The sequence below is a fragment of the Erpetoichthys calabaricus genome, chromosome 4 (genome assembly GCF_900747795.2).
Source record: "Erpetoichthys calabaricus chromosome 4, fErpCal1.3, whole genome shotgun sequence".
NCBI lineage: Eukaryota > Metazoa > Chordata > Cladistia > Polypteriformes > Polypteridae > Erpetoichthys > Erpetoichthys calabaricus.
Genome location: NC_041397.2, coordinates 58,585,684 through 58,609,264, shown reverse-complemented (window position 1 = coordinate 58,609,264; position 23,581 = coordinate 58,585,684). Strand labels below are relative to the sequence as shown.

At 35.3% G+C, this 23,581-nt stretch overlaps 1 protein-coding gene across 5 annotated transcripts in view; it reads right to left on the bottom strand.

Moving 5' to 3' along the window:
- atp8a2 (ATPase phospholipid transporting 8A2) overlaps window positions 1-23,581 on the bottom strand; it is a 429,846-nt gene that overhangs the window by 37,327 nt on the left and 368,938 nt on the right. For all 5 annotated transcript variants that reach the window (XM_051926384.1, XM_028799509.2, XM_051926385.1 and 2 more), the window contains one exon: window positions 20,629-20,736. In XM_051926384.1, the coding sequence (XP_051782344.1) occupies window positions 20,629-20,736 (108 nt within the window). The remainder of the gene's footprint in view (window positions 1-20,628; window positions 20,737-23,581) is intronic.

Below are 23,581 nucleotides of genomic sequence, written 5' to 3'. Positions count from 1 at the left end.
AATGGGAGCAGTTGGGTGTGCTTGTTAATCTATAAGAGCAGTGAAAGTGTAAATAATACATAGTGAGGAATTGTTTCTGATAGCCAGACCAACAGTGATGAAGAACAGTAGCAATACTATCTGCACATACAGTTCTCACTGCAAATGGTCAAAGCCATACTTGACCCCTAAACCATTGCTTTTTTTGGTGAAAAGGACCTAAGATTTTATCAGTAATTACAAACTAGTACCTGATTTGTATGTACAGTACAGTACAGTTGCACTCAACTATAGAAGGTCTTTTGCTTTTAATTAGTTGGCACTATACATAGGCTCTGTCTCTTCAGATTTTGCTCAGCAAAATGTAAGGTAGGAAGAGTTTGTAAATAAGTTTGCATTGGGGCTTTATGTTCAAATATGAAACATGACATATGACACAATAGGGAGTAAGTATCATCTATTTAAAGACTAAAATCCACTGATATGTTGATGGCTAATTTACTTGTTTTTTCTTGTGTTGCCTCATAGAACAGTGCAATACTTAACTAGTGGATGTCCTATCAATTCTATCCAGGTTGGCTTTTTGTAATTTTAAACTTGAAATAACAGCTACAGCTTAAGTGTTCAGATCATCTCAATGTACAGTATCTCCATTGATTTATACCGTATGTGGAAAATATGCTAATCAATTAAAATGACCTAGAACTGTGTTTAGAGAAAAACCTTTTGATATACAATGCAGTCTGATAACATGCTATTAGGAAAGAAAGACTGAAAATGTTCATTTAGAGATAACGAATCTATTTTATCACAACTATTATTACCTATGGTTGAGTTTGGAAACAGAATACATACTGTCTGTAGGCTTCTCTAGGTATATTATTGATTTATATACAATAGATTATGGTCTTTCTTTACCGGTGTTATGTCAAAAATGGTTTATTTATTTCTATCAGGGGTGCTAAACTCAAGTCCTGGAGGCCTCTGGGTGTTTAGGTGTTTGTTCTAATCAGTCTCTGAATCTAATGTTAGCCCCGATTTTAAATCGAACCTCTCATTTAATTACACCATTTGGTTTGAAACTCAGCTGTCCCAGAATTAATAATGAAATACAGAAAATAAGAAGACCATAAGAACAAAACTTTGATAAACAAGAGGAGGCCATTCAGTTCATCAAGCCCATTTGGTCAGCTGACAGCTAATTTGTCCAAGCATCTTATCCAGATAACTTTTAAAAAAGTTATCAAAGTGTCCAGCATATGTTGGTAGTTTGTTCCAGATTCCCATGGCTGTTTTGTAAAGAAGTGCTTCTTGCCTTTAGTCTTGAGTACGCTTCCTCTTAATTTCCGCCATGTGATTCACTATTTAATTGAAAAAATTCTACTCAGTCAACATTATCACTGCCACTGAGAATTCGGAAAACCTGGATTAGGTCCCTAGCCAGCCTTCCCTGCTCATGACTAAAGGGGATTCATTCCCTTGACCTGTCAAAATCTGACATTTCCTTTAGTCCCAGGATACACTTGATTGCTTAGTTTCTGTTTTTAGTGCTGCCATTTCTCAGCATAATGACTCTTGATTTAAATTCTACAGTATTTAAAATATAACCTAACATTCTGTTTAGGAAGAAACTTAACTGCAGCTTTAATTTTACTGTATTTCTTATCTTTTTTGTTTTATTCTATTTCAATTATTGCCAATTCTTCTTTATGATACCTTTTTATTAATCACAAAGTGACTAACCATGAGTGACAGATAACAAGGAGAGTAGTGCTTCCATCTTCACCCATGTATGTGTTTATTAGTAGATGCTTTTAAAAAAATTCTTCAGAAAAATTAGAAAGAAACAAATTGAAAGACTGAGGGGCTCTAATCCTCCACAGTTCCTTATTTTGATAAAATTGTCTGGATGCAAATTATAACACAGCACTGTAATATTATCTAATCAAATGGCATTCCATGAACCAAATAAATTGGTTTCTAATTAAGAATTTGGTTGGAATTAAAACCTAGTGCAACCGTAGCCTTGTAGAACTGGAGTTGCACGCCTCAGGTTTTTATCATTGTGTTACCATAAACTAATAAAATAGATTCATTATCTCTCTAAATTCTTTCTTTTTGAAACTGAAGTGCTCTAAATAACATCTAGTCTAGTAGTGTCGCTCTTTTACATAATACCTATTCTGTATTTCAGTTTTATGTCGTTGGCCATTGAAAATCCTGTAAAAAAAACAGAAAGTTTCATTCCATTTGTTTTAGATGGGGAAATTAAATTGTGAAAATTTACTGTAAAAGTTACTACGTTACTACCGTGTAGCTAGGGTCCGATTTTGGTCTTTGTTTCTGTGAAAGTACAGACTTCTTGTTTTTTTCCCTTGTTACATTCCTAATTAAATTATTAACCTGCCACTACTTTTTCCAGGTTACTCTTGAAAATGAGATTCTCACTGTCCATGTTACCTTACCTTGTAGATTAATAGTGAAAAGAATATGATAAATGTGAATAAAAGCAGACAGAATGGTACTTGGTTGGGGACAGACCTTGGGATGCCACATGTTTTAAAACCAAGGAATGTGGGATGTCTTATATATTGTTCAGTGCTGACATTGCACATAATTAAAAAAACTAGGCAGAGTTAATCTTGAGCAACAAAGAGTGTACAACATTCATTTTTTTGTATTTATATTTCATCAAACTACTTTGTGCCATTATAAAAATAAACATTTGTCACCTGTGTTTGAGATTTCTTTTTTCCTAGACAAAGATTTTAATGTCTTACAGTATAGTCACTGATTTTAGGTTTTGGGGCCATAAAGGCAAAGGCATATTCAAACTGCTTATTACTGATTTTGAAATTAAAAGATATTAGCAAGAACCCCAGCAAACTCCATTAGTGTGTGCCCCCGTGCATTTCATCAGCTGGCATTATATTACAGGAATGAAAGCTACATTCTCCCCACAAATGCTAGAAGCGATGTGTACATCCCATAATGAATAAAGAATTGAATGCTTCTCCATGATTAATTAATTCAGCTTTGTTAAAATCAAAAAGAGACTACACAAAATGAATGTCTGTGGAGCTGCATCACTACCCTTAAGATACCAGAGTGTACTGTGTGTACAGCGGGATCTCCTTGGCCTGTGCAGAAACAAAGTTCAGGAGAGTCTCATGGCAAGGTCAACATCTGGTTACACTGTCACGGACTGCACTGCTAATAAAGCAGAAGAAGGCGTAAAACACTGCACAGTACAAAGATGATATTACTACAAGCAGCTAGAGGCAGAGTTTGATCCAGGAAGTGAAAAGTGATGAGCAGTTTTTAAGTATAAAAAAGTACTGTTAATTTGAGGATACTTTAAAAAAAAATCCATGTATAAACTATGAACAGATAAAACAAATAGTGCTGAAGAAATTGTATTTTTTAGACCTGTTTCTTTAAAATGTTGAATTATTGAAGTAATACTTATAGTATTATTTACATTTGTTATTAGTTATACTATTTGTGTGTCTAGGTTCTGTAAATTCTAAAATTGTTATTTATTTATTTATTTTTGTAAACAAAGTTCTGCAAGGAAATCCTTACTGAACTTACAGCAAACCAGGCCAAGAACATTAACTTGATAAATGAATTTGTTTTAAGGATATGTATAAATATTGTAATGATTATTTGGCTAATATCACATTGTTTCAGGTAGCTGCTGGTCTTTTTTGAACTGCCTCTGAGGATTACTTCCATTGAATAATGCCTGTAGACAGAAAGCCAGAAGCCTCTCTTGTTCCCTTGGTAATCCCCCACATCTGTTATGTGTCCGGTGTAGGCCAACTGAGGGAATTAGCAAATGCTATGCTGTCAACATTCACACAGATGAGTAGAGAGAAGGAAAGGCTCTCTCCAGGCTCTCTGTGATTTCAGTTGAATGTTATGGACGTGAGGTGAGCTTCAAGCTGTAGCTATTTCTGGTTTGCAGGAAGCACCTGTTTCTCAACTGTCTTCCATTAATGAAAACAACAGTGGCTTTTCTTTTTATTATTATTATTTTTGCTTTGGCTGTTGATTGACAGTGCCAGTCTGGGGAGTCTACTCCTGTGGCAAATGTATTTAAATTAATTCATAGGGCATAACAACTGTACTTTGTTTCTCCATAGTTAATACATACTAACCCTTTGTATGTTTTGCATATACAGTATGTAAAGTGTCATTATTGTTATTACAGCGTGAAATGAAATCAGTTAATACAGTACACTGAAATATGAAATCAGGAAAAAAAAATAACACAGTTGTGATGTTTTCGAACCAAACATATGCTTTAATTTGAAAAGTCTACCTATATAATACACGCACATTACTCTTGTTCAAACTTTTATTCTTATAATTTATAACTTTTATTCTTAACTTATTTTTTTCATAACAAAAATAACATTTAAAAATAGTGTAAGAAACAATTGCTAGGTATTTATGTACAAATATATTGAAAACTACAACAAGACAACATGTGAAATGGGTTTAATTGAAAGAAATTCTTTAAATTCACTCTTCCTTACAAAAATGTAAATAGATATGATTATGTAAATTTTTTGATTATTCAAAGGTGTAATATTTCTAACTATTCACAGCTTCATTACCAGACCTTCTAAATTGAAGATTCTCTTTTAGTCTGTGATTATTATTACAGAAGCATATCTACTGTATGAAATATTTGGAACTTTGCATTTGGTTACTTGAAGTAAAATATACTTCATACCTTCTTATGATGAAATATTCATTTATTGCTTCTGTAAAAAAGTTTAAAGGATGAAAAATAAAGATATTCTACAATTGTGCAATCTCTATTTAAGCCAATAAGGCCTCCGCAGTGTTTTGTCCGTTTGTCTCATTCTTCATTGTTGAACTGGAAGACTGCAAGAAGTCTCACTGAAAGATTTAATCTCTTTTCAGTGTGGATTGCCTTCTTCCTCAAACTATCGGGTTTGTTTTAGGTGGGCTCTTGGACAAAATTGTAGTTCATGTATGGTGCCTCTGCAGATTTCCCCTAAGGAGAACCCAGATGGATGAAAATAGCTGAATGGTTGGAATATCCAGAAATGAATAAATCTGAACTTGAAGTAAAATTAACAAAAGGAAGACATCCAGAGTATGAGAAATTTGAAACAATAATAAAGAAAAAAAGCCCATTAAATAACATCCATCCATCCATCGTCCAACCCGCTGAATCCTAACTACAGGGTCACAGGGGTCTGCTGGAGCCAATCCCAGCCAACACAGGGCGCAAGGCAGGAAACAATCCCGGGCAGGGCGCCAACCCACCACTGGACACACACACGCACACCCACACATAACATTTTTATTCATAATATTCATACAGCTAGCAGTGTTGTCAGAGTGCATGTCAATTGACTATGAAAATGTGGCTTGCATTACATTGTAAATTTAGAAAGATGGTGAAAAGTTGTGAGGCTGCCATGTAATGTATCATCCTTTGCAGTGCCTTGTTGTGTAATTTGACATCCTCAAGGCAACAAGAACCAGGAATTGCAGTTGCTAAAGTTGACATGATCTTGGACTGAAAGTCACATAATGTGCTGCCTGTCTTAAGCATCTTCCTAACATGGAGCAAGACCAAAAAGACTTACAATATATTAAAAGAGTTATTTTATTTGAATAGAGAGGGATACTTCTGAGGAATGTACAGTATATGCATATTTACTCGGTGTACATATATACATACATAGAGAACTGGCCTACCTATACAGACTTTTTCTCCTGTTTGCTAGTTCGGGTCGCTCATTTACTTGCTCACCTAATAAGCACTGCAAAAGCTTTCATCTTTATGTCTGCCTGTCTCTTTTTGGTCTTTTATCCTCAATGCCAGTTAGCATTCTTTCCAAATCACCATTACAATTTCAGGTTAACTTAGAAAGTGAGTGACCTTTAAACCCAACATTGAGTTCAGACCAATCTTAAGAATCAGTTTTGGCAGTTAAAACAGGAGGGTCAGAAGGCTGTAGTTATTTCCATTGATTCCCAATATCACTGCACCTCTTGGCCTTGATTTTCCTTAAAGGTCCCGCTCTCCAAAGCTCCCCAACATTCTCAATGCCATTTCTCCAGGGTATCAATCAAAATCAGCAGCTCCTCATCCACCAGAATACATTTCACTGTCATTCTCAGGGTCTTATCCCTATCTTGTGTCACCCAGATTCTATAATAATATACAGTACTCTATCCTAATCATCTTTATTTTCAAATCATTTTTATGATGAGGATCACGATGGCAATATGCTGAGATTGACTGAATGCATAATGCAAAACATAACACATTCCAAATGATGCAAACAAAAGTACACTTTATTTTTAAAATAAGAAGAGTGTAATTTATTTCTTAGTTTGCATATGAATTTTAAAACATATTAATGTTTAATGTAAAATATATGCATTTAACATAACATGCTGTTAAATTTATGGTATAATCGACATTATTTTGGACCTGACGTTTTTACAGATATCAGTCTACTGTTTCGAACCCATATTGTATAAACTTTGATTGCTGCCAGTGCTCAATGATTATTCCATACAGTTATCATCGGCGACTTGACCGATGGTTGGTGGCTATTTTAGGCAGAAAGCCAGGTATGTAGAGATGAGCAGTGTTTCATCTGACTGTCACTGTTAATCATAACATAATGATATACAGTATTTTGATATAATATCATATGTAACATAGTGTCTGAAATTCATCAGATTTAAACAGAAACATGTCAGTATAATATCTCTCCTCAAAGTAAAAGCTATAATACTTATTTTATATTTAAAGTTTGTGACATTCTATGAAATGGCAATGTTAAACTTTGATCAAATACAGTGCAAGTCTCTCTTTTAAGCACAAGTGTAATCTGCACGTATACGGAACTACAGTAAAGACTTCACATGCCCATGGTGTTAACCTGACTTGATGTTATTTTTGAGAAAATAATTGGATAAGATTGATGAGCTTTGCTGGGCTGAATGTCGTACTCCATACAACTTGAAGTAGTGTTTGTTCTTGGGAACAAATGGCTATTAGGAATCAAAATATGTATCTATCATTTGAACTTTAAAAAAATAATCTGTTGGAAATTAGATTATATTTTCATATATGAAATTAACTAAGTAGTAGCAAAGGAGTAAAACAGTGCATGAATGTCTACACTTGCATGAAGTAATTAATGGAACTATTAAAATTATCACATTAGAAAAATACTGAATAGTGAGTATCTGACTTAATTTTTTTTGTTTCTGCTCTGAAATTTTTAAGCAGTTAGAGATCTGTAGTTAGATCTGTGGAAATTAAAATTTAACATGGAGCAATCATAACATTTTTCCTTTGCTCATCTTTCAACGCATCAGTGCAGCTGCCTGTCTTAATGACTCAAATGACTAGGCAAGCAGTGCTAAAAGCCAGGGATTTCAGAAGACAAATATTAATCTAAGTGAAATACTGAAAGATTGACATCACATGTTGTAACAAAAACGAAGGTTAAGATATGTAATTCCTTTAGGGTAATGACAAAAAAATGTGTTCTTCATAGTATGCCAATAATTATGCTTGTTCATAACCATGAGAGAACTGGAAGTAAATGCTGTATACTGGTTTAAGAAAAATAGCCATTAAATAAGCAACTAGTCTGAGGATGTCTTTTAATTGTTCATTTTATTTTTATTGTCTTACTATATTGGTGTGCTTCCAAAAATATACCATGTATAAAAAGCAATTTATGTGTGATTTGAAATTAATTTTCAACTAATTTATTCATTAGTTTTAAATGTATGAGGTTATGAAGAATAGTCAGCTTAGATGACTTCTTGAAGTGAGATTTTTTAAAAAAATTTAAAATAAAGGCTTCATTGAGGTTCTTATGATGTAAGATTTTAAACAATTACAAGAAAATACAAAAAAAAAAAGTACTTTAACATAATATTCACCAACCAATTTAATTCAGAATTGCTGAGAGCTAAAGTCTATTTTGGCCTGAGTCCATCACAGAGTGCACTCACACACACACAGTCATAGAGACAATTTAGAAATGTCAGTTCACCTAACACACACACACACACACACAGCTGTATGCAACTGTAAAAGAGGGTAGAATGTGAAAACTCAATAAGGACAGAGACTGGGCACAAAACCTCAAATCAGAATGTCGGATCTGTAAGGCAGAGGTGCTTAAACTGCGGCGCCACTCTTTCCACACATGACTGTAATGCTCCCTAAGTAAGGCAGGCAGCCTGCACGCTTGCCAGTTTGCAGTTTTAGTAGTTATCCTAGCCTTTTTGTAATAAATGCCAGTTCTTTATAACTTTGCTGTCACATTCAACATCAATAATAAATTCTCTGAACAACTTAAGTTGTCCACTTTTATTTATAAACTCCTAAATGTTCTTATTTAAATTGAATGAAGCATTTGACCTTTTTCTTAAGTTCTAAATAGAAATGTGATGTGACTAACAAGAAAACAAGCTGACATATGTTTTCTGCAGTGATTTACATTATATACAAGCTAAAATTAAAATGCGATATAGTCCTTAAAACAGTGCTTAAACAGCAACACACTACAGATTACATAGCCTCAACATTCCCTGTATTTCCTTTATTTGAGAATCCCTGTTCACATGTATTATAAAGGTTATACTGTATGTGAAGTACTGTACACAAGGAACTGTTTTCATTTCTGTTTTACTAGGCTGGCCTAATTTCTCCTGATGATGACGTATACATGGCTGTATGTCTTTTAAGGACTGGTGTACTGAACAGGTCAGGTTTCTATTTTGCATTTGTTCCTGTAAGATTTGCAAACTTCTTGAGCAGCTCATAGACGGATGGACATTGTTCAAAGCAATATATTGGGCAGACTATTCAATCAAATTGTCACGTGGACTATGATTACTCAAAAATAAAAAGTGAAGATGCACTGTGATGTTAATAAGTCAGAATAAGAGTTACAACAACCCAACCTTTTGAATCATTGAATTACTGAGATCAGTTTAAAAAAAGGCATTTTTCTTGCTGCTGCACAAAGTAATTTTATAATCCTTAATAAATGTATTCTAATAGTGCAGATTATAATAATTTTACAACATGCATTTTTCAACTTGCATCAAGCCAATCTGTATTGAATGTAAACAACATAAAAATGTAGGCAGGTGACACAATATTTAAAAGTACATAGTTTCTTGGATATAAAATATTAATCGCTTTACTCACAAATATGACAAATCAACATTGTGGTGAATGCCAAACATTTTCATGATGAAAAAACGTGCTTACTGCGCAGTAAAGTGCCTGCTTCTCTGGTGTACCTTATTCATGTGACTGTTTAAATGCATATACTGGATTGAAATACAGACTTACCGAGTGGGCTGCTAAAAATACTTTTAACAATACCTGTAACCTCTAAACTTAGAATCATTACTTATTTAACAGCAGGCTTCTATTGCTGAGGGTCAATTATTCTATTGTCTTGCCTTGCATGATAATTTGTGGTAATAAAAGGAGAGGCCCTTTGCAAGTCCGTCTGCTTTCTGAATGAAACATTAGTGCCTTTGTCGCTCTGGAAAAGCATATTGTTCATGACCAGGCATTGCAATTAGCATCTTTTTTTTTTAATACATTTTTTGCCAGGCTCTTGTCTGCTGGGGCTTGAGACAAGAGTGAAAAGGGGTCAGTGAGATGCTAATTTAGATACGATTGTGAGGGGAGTCTTTTTTTTCTTTCTGAGTGTACAGCTTCATGGTGCCGAGAGGGTTTAATGAAGCCAACTGCTTGGGTCCCAGCGACCCTGCAGCGATAATTAAAGAAACTGTTCTATTCTGCTATGCTAATGAAGTGAACATAGTTGTGAGGCTCTCCTGAAGAAAAGAAAAGAAAGAAAAAAATCTGTTTCTAATGTAAGTGGAAAGAACTGAAACTGGTTTTACTCATATGATAAAGTTGTAATGCACACTTACAGAGAAATACTTTTAAAAGTTTTTCTTTGTTTGTTTAGGGTTAAACTTAACATTTAGGAAGTCATTGAAATTTTAAAAATATTTTTTTATTCACCCAATATAGACAGATTTAATTATGTAATACTAGAATGCCGTTAATATCAAAAATCTACACTCACTTGACAAAATTTAAGCTTTTCTTTTCAATAAGATCTTACAACCAACTATATTTAGGTGTAAAACACAAATAATAATTTTGAGAAAAAATAATCGAAAAGTGTGCAACATGCTGATTAGTGTTGTTTCTTCACAGATCCAATGTTCTAGGTTAGAGTCTTGCACTTAGTTGCTGTCTTGGTGGAGTTCTTTCTATGTCTGCTTTACTTTTGTGCACTCCATGTAGTTTGGGAGACTGTAAGTTAAATGTATTTTTTGGTGTTGAGTGTATTTTGTGCTAACATAATGATAGAAAGTAAATGATGCTGAAACCTATTATTCTCTTATTAGAATAATCAATATATTCAATGCTTTTCAATTCTTTGCTTTTAAGATATTTTTTTTATTGATGAATTATTAAAAAATAAGAGTAGATCTGTGTTGCACTGCAATTGGCAGTGACCTGAATAACTCGAAAGAAGTAAGAATGTGCAAAGCTAGAAGGTAAAACAAAGGCAGAATTATTATAGTACAATTGTGTAAAACGTTTTGTCAAAGATGTGTTCCCAGATTGTAGACATTATATCCAGAACACTGATTGTTTTAAGCATATTCTGTGGAACAGCAATAGAATTCTGGGACTATATTATGATATGAATGTTAGCAGAATGTGCCTTCCCTTTTGAGTACAGTTTTAAATTAGAACAATAGATACAAATATAATCTCTAACACTGTACTAACACTAGTAAAGGGACTCTCTTTTGGGGCAGTATGTTACTTATGCTGAAAAAGATACTGAAGGTCCACCAGGCAGCACCAAATTCTTAGTAAAACAGATATACAAAAATCTTGAACTATCTGTGTGTGCCTTTAGATACACAAACATATGACAAAGCCCTTTTTTCATACTGTAAATCAAAAATCCCTATATTAAGTCTAGGCCTGTAATAGATGCACTAATGATTATCCCCAGGGTTATAATTAATCAATATATACAGTCATATGAAAAAGTCTGAGAACCCCTCTCAGCCTGCATAATAATTTACTCAACTTTCAACAAAAAGATAACAGTGGTATGTCTTTCATTTCCTAGGAACATCTGAGTACTGGGGTGTTTTCCGAACAAAGATTTTTAGTGAAGCAGTATTTAGCTGTATGAAATTAAATCAAATATGAAAAACTGGCTGTACAAAAATTTGGGTAATTCTGCTGATTTGAATGCATGTAACTGCTCAATACTAATTACTTGCAACACCAAATTGGTTGGATTAGCTCGTTAAACCTTGAACTTCATAGACAGGTGTGTCCAATCATGAAAAAAGGTATTTAAAGTGGTCAATTGCAAGTTGTGCTTCCCTTTGACTCTCCTCTGAAGAGTGACAGCATGGGATCCTCAAAGCAACTCTCAAAATATCTGAAAACAAAGATTGTTCAGTATTATGGTTTAGGGGAAGGCTACAAAAAGCTGTCTCAGAGGTTTAAACTGTCAGTTTCAACTGTAAGGAATGGAATCAGGAAATGGAAGGCCACAGGCACAGTTGCTGTTAAACCCTGGTCTGGCAGACCAAGAAAAATACAGGAGAGGCGTATGTGCAGGATTGTGGGAATGGTTACAGACAACCCACAGATCACCTCCAAAGACCTGCAAGAACATCATATCGTATCTGTACACTGTTCTACAATTCAGCGCAATTTGCAACAAAGAACATCTGTATGGCAAGGTGATGATAAAGAAGACCTTTCTGCTCTCACGCCACAGACAGAGTTGCTTGTTGTATGCAAATGCTCATTTAGACAAGCCAAATTTATTTTGGAACAAAGCACTTTGGACTGATGAGACAATAATTGAGTTATTTGGTCATAACAAAAAGTGCATGGCGGAAGAAGAACACCACATTCCAAGAAAAACACCTGCTATCTACTGTCAAATTTGCTGGCGGTTCCATCATGCTGTGTGGCTAGTTCAGGGACTGGGGCCCTTGTTAAAGTCGAGGGTCAGATGAATTCAACCCAGTATCAACAAATTCTTCAGGATAATGTTCAAGCATCAGTCACAAAGTTGAAGTTATGCAGGGATTGGATATTCCAACAAGACAATGACCCAAAACACAGTTCGAAATCTACAAAGGCATTCATACAGAGGGAGAAGTACAATGTTCTGGAATGGTCGTCACAGTCCCCTGACTTGAATATCATCGAAAATCTATGGGATGATTTGAAGCAGGCTGTCCATGCTCAGCAGACATCAAATTGAACTGAACTGGAGAGATTTTGTATGGAAGAATGGTCAAAAATACCTCCATCCAGAATGCAGACACTCATCAAAGGCTATAGGAGGCATCTAGAGGCTGTTATATTTGCAAAAGGAGGATCAACTAAGTATTGATGTAATATCTCTGTTGGGGTGCCCAAATTTATGCACCTGTCTAATTTTGTTATGATGCATATTGCATATTTTCTGTTAATCCAATAAACTTATTGTCACTGCTGAAATACTACTGTGTCCATAAGGCATGTCATATATTAAAAGGAAGTTGCTACTTTGAAAGCTCAGCCAATGATAAACAAAAAGAATTAAGAGGGGTTCCCAAACTTTTTCATATGACTGTACAAAAGGATAAATGGCACAGTTCTTCCTTCTTTCAAATCAAATGTGTCCTTGGTCACACAAACTGTTCACCTTTCAGTCAAAATATTTTTCAGTTTAATCAATTCCCAAACTCAAAGTCAGAGAGAAATAGCATTGAGTGGCCAAGTTTACGATAGTGCTGTAAAGTCAAAGAGTAATATCAGAGGTGCTGAAGTAGCACTGCCACTTAAGTCCACTTTGTTACCCCTAAATCAAGTGGACACCTACCCTGGGTCCCCTTTTCAGATTAGAATACACCATCATTCATTTTGAATGGAAAGAATTTCCATTTCGAATGCTTTAGGGAGCTCAGCTGCTATCAGTCCTTGAAACTTTCAGCTGACTTCTGATCTCTTAGAGGACTTCTGTCTTTCCTCATATCTTAACCATGTTAACAGCCAAACTTCCATATAGTGCATTTTTGCATCCCAGATTCACAGTGAACCAGAAGTATGTTTCTGCAGCATCTGACTGGTGTGAAACATATTCATTGTATTAATGTACTAGTAAATTAAATAACAGTGACTAATGTCATTCTATCAGTAAACAATAAATACTCGTTACAGGAAGGTAGAATTTTATGTGAAAACACTTAGTTAATTTGAGAGGGTAGAAGAGATTGGCTGTAATTATTCAAGCTAACAGAAAGGCTATAGATACTCAAATGGCAGCTCTTTACTACAGTGGTGTGTAGAATGCCATATTTGAATGCACAAGTCATCCAACCTTAAAACAGATAGGTTACAGCAACAGATGGCAATGCCTGGAAGATGAGGTTAAAGTGGGCACGTTATCATCTAAAGTTGATGATTAAAATTTTGAAAAACTCTGATGAATTATGATTTCTGCTTAGACGTACAGAGAGTGAGGTCTGGATTTGGTTTAAGCACCATGTATTCTCAAAGATCCATCCTGCCCTGCATCAAAGGTACAGGTTGGTGATGGTAGTGTAATGGAGTGGGCAATGTTTTTGGCACACAATAGGTGCCTTCATAACAACTGAGTGTCATCTGAATGCTACAATGTTCCTAAGCTTTCTTTCTTACTACAAGCACCCCTTTAAGTTCACAGTCCACCCTTTCTTCAATGAATACTTCCAGAAATATTTTGCGCAGTGTCAAAAAGTACACATCATTTCAGATTCATTCCACAAAATGACTGTGTTCAGTTTACTCCAGTGGCCCACACACCACCCAGAAATAAATCCAATAGAGCAGCTTTGGAATTACATAAAAATTCACAGCATAAGTATGTGGCTGAAATATCTGCTGCAATTATGAGCCGCCTTTGAGTCACTATGAACCAAAATTCCTAAGGAATGTTTCCAGTACCTTGCTGAATTCATGACCCAAAGAATTTAAGCTGTTCTGGGGGCCAAAGCAGGCACAACCCCATACTAGACAGATGTACCTAATTAGAATCCAGAGTGAATATGATGAGTACATTTACAGTTATTTGCTGTGTCAGTAGTTAATGGCCATAAAGTGAAATCAATTTTTCAGGAAAAAGTATGTACATTTGGTGCAATACTAACATTTAATAACTTCAGAAAACTTTGGTTTGTAATCCATCTGGAGGTATAATATTTATTGGTTTTATTTATTTATTTTATTTATTTATTTAATATCACTCTTGGTTTAAGTATATTTAGACACTTTTTGTTTGTTATAACTGATCATAGACCACCTAGAAGTTTATTTTCTCCAAAGAAGTTGCTGACTGAAGTTTTTGTTTTCCTCTCCTCTGTTGTCCATTTCCCATATCTCTGTTATAACATAAATATAACATAAATGGTCTTATATTGTCACGACTCATTTATGTTAATCAAAGTGAAATTCTTCTGTTCTTCTGAGAGTTCAACCTAACTTGTTTGTTCATGTATGTACTATAACTGATGTACGCATTATTTATGTTTTGGGTTTGCAACTCATTATTTGCGCAAGGGCTCAGAACCTATACTCACTAAAGATGGAATTTTACTTTTCTCTCCTAGATTAAAGATGCACATGAAGTGAGATTTAACAATCAAGATGGAATTACAAACACGCATTATACTCAAAGTGCTCTTGTCACAGAGAGGCTACTTAAGATTGACTCCCATTAATCAAGCCTAAAAGTTTTCTTGCAAAAATTTATATCCTTTGCATTTGCAAGTGTAAATAGAAGGGCTTTTTAGTCCATCTGTTTTATCTCATACATTTTTTTCTTTAAACCTGTTCCTAAACAGAAGGTTAACTCACACCTAGGCCTACAGTTCATCTGCCAGGAGTTAAGGTTAATCGAAGTATCACAAACAATATCTATAACTTTTCAGAAATTTCTTCAGAAAAATCCTAAATGCCATTTTAAGCATGAAATAGTATTTATATCATATAACCTAAAATAAGGCCAGGCTCGGGGGGTACATTCCTCCATCCTTCCATCCATTTTCTTAACTTACCTATCCAGGGCAGCTGGAGTCTTTCTCAACAATTATCGAGTTCAAGGCAGGAGCAATGGCTGGACAGGGTGCCAGTCCAGCACAGGGTTAACACACACAGACTCACAAACTAGACAAGTTTAGCAACACCAATTCATGTAACCTACTGTACATGTCTTTGTACTATGGGAAACCACAGCATCTGGAGGAAGCCCATACAGACACAGGGAGAACACTTTTAACTCCATGCATGCAAACCCCAGTCTTCTTATTGCCTGTCTTTTGAAATTAAGCCCTGTTTTTTGAGTTTTGAGGAGCTGACAATTACAACACCAGATACTGATTGGCCATCCCCTGTTACTTATATAATTCAATAGCAATCAAATGCACCTTTTTATAAGCTGTCAGTGCTACATCGGGTAGGAAGCATGGTGAATGATTAATGCAGCTATGATGAATCCAGTAAACCATATCACTTCTCTGTGGATCACCAAGAAACCTTTCCTCAGTAAAGAGATCTACGGAATGGTGTCTTGTATTCAACAGAAGAATCACCAGGGTTTCTAACTATTCCTTCTGGAGTTACTGTGCCTGAAGTTAACACTGTCATTTCGAAATTTCTGTCCAAACCAGCGCTGAACCTGTTTACATATTTTAGGGTATTATAACGTACTGTAAATGTTTTAACATTTATTTTAATCTTTAAGTATGTATTACACCTTAAGTCAGAATGTGGCCAAATTTCTAACCACATACTGTATATACACCAACACATAAACACAAACATACCATCTTCAGTTTACAGTATATAGCCATCTGTTGTACCTTTTACAATCTGTAAGATTTAGAAAAATGAGAAGGTTTTCTGCCGGCTGGCCCCTTCATTCCTTTCAAAGCCCCATAGAAATGAGAGCCACAGCAGCTGCCAGCGTTTGTTTACACACATTCCTGACACAAATTGAATTAATGAGAGTAATTGATTCGGTCCTTGCTGTCCACTAGTCCAGTGAAGTGAAGGTGGCAGCTTCTCACTTCCGCCAGTCTTTCTGACCAGACACCAAGTCAGCCATCTGCCCAAATGACTTGAAGAGCAATTTGATGCTTACTGCCAGGAGCTTTGGTGGCCATCAAATCGGGAAACAAAATAAATCAAACTAGACAAGGTTGCATTCACAGGAGGAAAAATATATGTGATTGCCAAGTTTGTTCAGCTTTCTGAAAATCTCACATTAAGCTAAACGTATACATTTGGGTAAAGAAAAACAACAAAAAAGAACTCCAAAAAAAATACAATTTTATTTCCTTTCAAAATGAAACTATTTTAAATACTCATCTCTTACTTAAAATTGTTGTTATGTTGTTTAAAGCTTGTTTTGGAATTACAGATTTATTTTGTAGATGCATTTGTTTGTCAAAAGAGAAAAAAAATGTTTTATGTAGAATTAAAACAAATGTCAAAGGCTAACAGGGTCACCATTCTCCTTTATCACAAAGCATACATATGGTCAGTTTTAATAAGCAGAACAAACAAGTGTCAGGAGAGACTAATGGCCATGCTACAGTGGTTAGATCCACTTCCGTGGGTTGCTCAAAGGACACAATTCTTTTTTCTCTGCCAGTTTGTCGACTAGCACTAGGGCTCCTTATTCTGAATGTAGCTTGTCAGCACCTGCTCTAGGCCCACCCCATGTGGTTCATCTCAAGTTACGCCCACCCATCCCTGAGGCACCACCAAGGAATAAACTCACAAGAACACTTCACCTTCTGCTGCTTCTTAATTGCCTTCTGCATGCATATGCATGGGGGAGGACAGGCTGCTTCTTACTGTACATTTCTACTCATATAGCCTCAACTTCACACTGCAAAAATTTAATTGCTGAATGCTTTGCAATTCATTGAAGCTTAGGCTTGAGGATACAGGTCTGTTGGGGAATAGGACCACCTTGAACTCCCTAAGTAAAAATAGAGAAAATTAGCAATGCCTTTAGCTGTGGCTTAAATAACTTGAAAATGTATTTTACCTTAAGAAGCTTAATTAATAAATATTTGCCTCCTGTACCAGTGTGTGATATTTAAATTAAATCATTTTTAATGTACAGGAATCTTAGATCTCTATATAAAGTTTTCATAATAGTTTGTATGATATTTTTTTATTTGTTATGTCTGCTTTTTCTTTTATTAAGACTGTTAAGCAGTTGATATTTTCTAACATAAATGAACAGACTTTGTACTGGAATAAAAAAGTATCATATTCTTCTCAAACCCACCAAATCTAATCCAGGCTTGAGGTTTATCCTGGTAGCATCTACTGCAAGGCTGGAACAAGTTCTGGAGAGACCGAGAGTTCATCACAGGGAATGCTCATGCATATATACACACTCACGTGAGTCCAGTTTTTAATCACTGATTAACAGAACATGCACATCTTTGGGAATGTAGAAGGAAAAGTTTCACAGACATGTAGAGAAGGAGCACACTATGCACAGACTGCAGCCAGATATAGCCTAACATTTAGTCTAATCCACTAACACAGTGATCTGTCCATTAAAATATCTGGTTAGCTAATACCTGAATTGAACTGCACAGCCATGTAAGAATTTTATTTTCACTCAAGCAGCAAGGCATGTGTTACTGGCAACCACAAAAACTTTGTATTACTGTCTCTCATCTCTTGTGGTATAAACCAAACTCTGTCAAATTCCATATAGCAAAGCAGTCACACCCACCTCCCCTCTAAAGCTCACCATATTGATTTTGTGCGGTTTGTTTTAATCTTTTCTCATCTTCACCTAGTTAGCATGCTCTAGGTTATGTATAAAATCTTGTCAGCTGACCTCACACCACTGCGCAATGCAGTCATTTAAAGTTCCAGCCTCTCAATATACTACTTTTATTTACAGATTTAGCATTCATTTTTGAACCATAGCTATAGTTACTGTAACTAGATTAATGCCCCCAATACTACTCTGCTAACTACACTGGGAATATTCTACATACACAAAGGATTACTCAGTCAGAGATTATCTGGTCGGAACCAAACTGGGGCAAGTGCATTGATGGTCTTCAATCAGTAGTGAACAATTACTAAAATATAAGAAATTAAGACTGTTCCACTTGTTTGTGAAAAAATGCCATCTTTCAACTAAGTTCACAACTTGAATAGTCTCCCAATCGATTGGTTATCCTAGTGGAGGAACATCATCAGTGTTCATTAGTCCAGTATAAAAAGACCATTTGGTTTTTACTGAGCCTTCTGGAAGTTATCTGTTGTTGTTATCTGCAATTTAATGAGTGGTAACAGGTTTTGTGCACTTTTAATATCTAGAGTTTGTAAATGCTGCATTGTGCATAGGCTGCAATCAGACAGACCTCTCACCATATAAAATACAGCCTTATGTTTTAATAGTTAAGTGAAAGGTGTTAACACTTTCAGTATTTAAAATAATGAACAGCAGCCCATGAAGATGTTTAGCGTAGGAGAATTCAGTGCATCAGGCCCAGTAGCTTCAATATAGCACCATTCTATCCATCCATTTACGCATTTTTTAACTTGATTGTGTAGTTTAGGGCTTTTTCTTTCCTTAACTTATATATTTTAAAATGGATTGAATAAATATCATGAGAGGACAGTCATTCCACATTCTACTGGTGTATTTTTTTCCTAAAAACCTATATAAATATTAGCAAACCAAACTTTTGAAAAGATATTTGTTCCCATCAGTTTCTTTTCAGATATTTTTTGCCTTAAATGGCAGCCCAGCTCAACTGCCATACTGGCACACACTAAAACATTTAATAACTTGCTAATGATTCTATGTGTCTTCCAGCAGAAACCTGTGAAACTGGGGACAAACACATTCCGTATACAATTCAACTAGCGCAATAGAAACCTACACATTTTTGCAAGTGCCTTTTCCCATAATCGAGTCACGAAATACTAATGCCTAACCCAGCAACATAAGATGCAAGGCAGGAATCAATCCTGGTTGGTATCCCAGTTCATTACTGGACACATTCACACTCCCACTCACTCGCACAGGGTCAACACAGAGATATGAGAGGATGTGAGAAGAAGCCCGAGTGTCTGAATAAAGCCACATAGGGATAGGAGTTGAACTCAGGTTAATACAGCAGAGAGGCAGCAGTACTAAATTTTACTTAATAGTGAAAATAACTACAGGATTACTCATTTTCTTGTAAAATATAATAAAAGAATGTTGTATCTCTTTAATATACTTTTAAATGTTTCTACGTTTTGATGCAATAAGAAGGGTCTCATTGACAAATAACTACAGAAGTACATAAATAGTCTTCCTTCATTAGCTCTATATTCATTTATAATGAGGATAGGAGATGCAATTAATCGTAAAGTCGCCTGGTGGCTTGCTTTCCTTGAGTCTTTTAACAGGTGATTACCTCCTTACAGCTGGTGTTCCCTTTTATTTTCTGTTAAAACAAATCATGAGGGAAAGCCAATGCACAGCCAATACGTTACAGCAAAGACAGCTTTCTGCTTGGACAAAAAAACAGATGGGTAAATAAGTAGGCTGCAGCTGTAAAGTAACAGACGTCCATTTGGCTAAAGCAAGTCTTACATATTTTCTTCCCAGACACTAACCTATACATAGCATCATTGTGGAAGAACAACACTTTGTGATATATTGTGTTAAGGGGGAAAAACAGTAACTATGATGTTAAGCTGTACTTAACCAATGATTTGTTCTCCTCATGCAATTGTAAATGTCAGCACGTCTAAGGTGATTAACTAACAAAGGCAATGAAATGTTAACTGATCTTTCGTAGGCTGACTGATATGTGCTGTATGTTACTGTAGTCTGGAATTGCACTCAAACATTTTAGGCAGTAAATTACTTGTTCCTGGTCAACAAACAATTACATTTGTAAATATATGTAATTTAGTCTTTTTAACCAGGCTATAGTGACAAAAACAGCTTCCACTGGATTTACTCCATATTCAAAGCCTACCGTTGTTGCTTTGATGTGTTTCATTTTTCTGGTCTCTTAATCACTGTGTAACACTCAACTCAAGATGTTCAGTAGGATAAAGATTGCATTTTTCTCAGTAGGCAATGCTGACCCCAAGAGATTAAATGTATATAAAACACATAATAAAAATGTAAATAATCAAAATATATTATTTTAGCTAAACTGTCAAATAATGTTGCTGTATAAAATAAATCTCAATTAATGGAAAGTTACTCCCTATAAAAATATAAACATGTTAAATTCTTGGTATTTAGCTACTTTTCCATTCGTCTGGCTCAATGTGTTGTGCACATTTAATGAATACAATAAATGTACACATTACCATTTATTACACTGTACTTCCTATGTGAAAAGTGTGAAATTTTACATTGATTTCCACCAGTACATACATCATCAGTAATTGCTTATTTCACTTCACATACTTTTGGACTTTTCAAATAATTTAAATTATTATTTTTAAAATTTAGTACAAACCTGTCCAAGCATATCTGGTGCAATTGGAATCGTGGGCCAAATGGCAGAATAGACTCCAAAGAATACGATCCACAGAATCATGCTTCCCCATACTGCCAAGTGGCTATACTGCAAATAAATGAAAACAAAACATAAGCTATTATATTGACATTTATAGTACAAGATAAAGAAATGTACACTATATGTACTTCATCATAAAAATTGTTAATCTCACGCAGCCAAGACGTTACTATACTGGGAAAGCCTGCAAAAGCTAAAAAGCTAAAAGGTAAGTCTTTATTTTCAGAAGTGGTGCTGCACAATGAACCTCGGCCATTAAGATGATAGCAGGTGCTATTCCATCTCGGGCTTCACAAAACATTCAGTTAATGGACTGTAATAGTGAAAGCATAAAGTGCCTAATTGGATGGTGTGCAGAATATCAGTGCTACACGGCAATCTCTACGGAGGAGACTAAACACAGTGAATGCATTAAAGCAGTTTAGATTAAATATTGCCACCATATTCCTTTAGAATAAATATATTTGTTGATCCTACTACATGAACAATGCAACTGATAGCCTTAGCGAGACTGTACTGAACATTACACTCACAGAGTGCATCTTTGTAATATTTAAGTGAATAAAAAGATTGTTTAAATCAGTTCATGTATGCAAAGTAAACTGGGCATAATGTCAAGTGAAAGGGAGTGGAGTATAATCCATTTTTGTTATTAGGGAGCTACTTTGATGTCATAAGCTTGTTGAATGGAAAGTGAACTATAAAAGCAAGAACTGAATTGTTAAGTAAATTATAGAGGAGATCTTAACAAGATTCCTTACCTACATGTAGAACTCAGGTATTAAACGGCATGTTTCACACTAGTAGTGAACAATGCTCAAGAGATTAAGTGCCTGTTCTGTGCCTGGCACTGCCTACATTTAGGTCTGTTTACTGAACTGCAGACTACATATTTTAATGTGTGTAGTTGGCTCAATTAATTTTCCCTCAAGGGGAAGACACACATCATTGAGATTCATCATTCTTGGCTCATACTGCAACCTGCCTGTCAGGTCCAGAAATGCTTTAAACCACTGGAATGTTGCATTAATTCTGGGGAGGATTTTAAATCAACTGTTAGGCACCAGTCTGAGTAATTTTTAAATATTATTTGTGACAACAGATTAAAAGAAGAATAGCTGGCAAAATTAGTTTTACTTTATACAACCACTGATCCACAACGAAAGGCTACCTGTTTTTTTTTTTTTTTTAGTAAATGTTCATACAGTTTTCTTTAATAACAAAAAGGATACACCATATTATGATACAATAGGTGGCTTTGCTAATTTCCAGCATCTAGGACCAGTTTCATTTTAGGCTGAGTCTTCAACGAGTTTGCTCAGGACCAGCTTACCTAATAATGAGAGACAATCGTGGGTTCTATAAGAGATGGAGAGGTGTAGAAATACAGAGATCAGATGACACCGGTTGTACGCTCATGTTAAGGAAGCATACAGTTTTAGCAGTTCTGCCTCTAGCAGGATCAAATCAAGCCTGATGTTTCTTCTGCCTGTTTGTCAACTCATAATGCAATACTACTAGGTCTCATACATGAAAAATACTTTAAACCAACCTGTCATGCACTGGTGAGGAAAAAATTGGTGTACTACTCTTTACTATTACTATTTTATGCACTTAGTGAGCCCATTTTTTCCACTTCATTAGAGGTTCTTAACTCTTTTAATCTGAGGGCCCAAATAAGAAAATCCTCGTATCCAAGAAAAGGATTATTACCATAAGAACTGCTAGGCCATATGTAAACAAATAATTAAAGCCATATAATTAAAATAAAAACAGTAGTCTTTGTTTTTACTCAAGTATATTTCTCTAATAAATACAACTAAAATAGAACAGTGAGAAGCAAATGTATTGCCAGTAAAACAAATATTATTTAAAATAGGGAAGAGATTCCTGAGGTATATCACTGCCTAAGTAAATGTTTAGTATAAGTTTAGCCTTATGAAAGAGAAATAAATTGTGTGCTCTGCCTTGATGAGATGATTTTTGAAACGATGGTATGAATAGTCACTTAACTTTGTCACTTGACTCATGGTGCTGGAGAATGGCAGCATGTTACATGTTTTAACTTGTCGATATTTTCGTTGTGTTAAATAAGGTAAGAAACAGTCAAAAATTAATTAATCAATGGAGTTTATTCACCTTGTGTTAAACATCAAGTATTTTTAAAAGTAATATTTTTCAAATAAGATCCAACATTAACAACATACTTGTCTAACACTGTTTGTGCAGCAGAAACAAAACGTCATAAGTTTGTGTCCAGCTGTTATTTTGGTTTCGTCATTTTAATCTAGCACTGTGGTCCCTTCACCTCACAAGATCGTTTGTGTCATTCCCTCCTCTCTTTGCCATTCTTATTGCTGTCTGTCATCTCAGTTTGATTGTTTCATAGGTTGTTAGAAGGGGGATGTGGGGAATAATTATTACATTTTCATGCCATAGGAATGGAAGCGCTCTGCTTCTTGTTTATAGGCTACAAATTGCATACTAAATAGACAGAGGCACGTCACTTACCACAGAATTCACACTTGGATGGTTAACTTTACTACACAATCATGTAGCAACCCATCCCAGACATATCTCCGACCTAGTTTGGGTTGTAACCCCTAGTTTAAGAAATACTGCAATTCATGATTTTGAGAAACCACAGCTAATTCCAGCTGTGCTGGGTGCAAGGTGGGAATATAGCCCTGGGCAGGACATCAGTCGGTCACAAGCGATCCAAAGGTACGTAACCACAGTGAACTGAACCTGCTTACTCTTGGGATATGGGAAGAAACCCGAGTTCCCTGAAAAAACCTACATGAACCCCAGACAGTGCATCTGACCTAATCACTGCACCACTGTGCCTTTCCATTTGAGTTTCCAAAAGTCACTTAATCCAATTCCTATCATT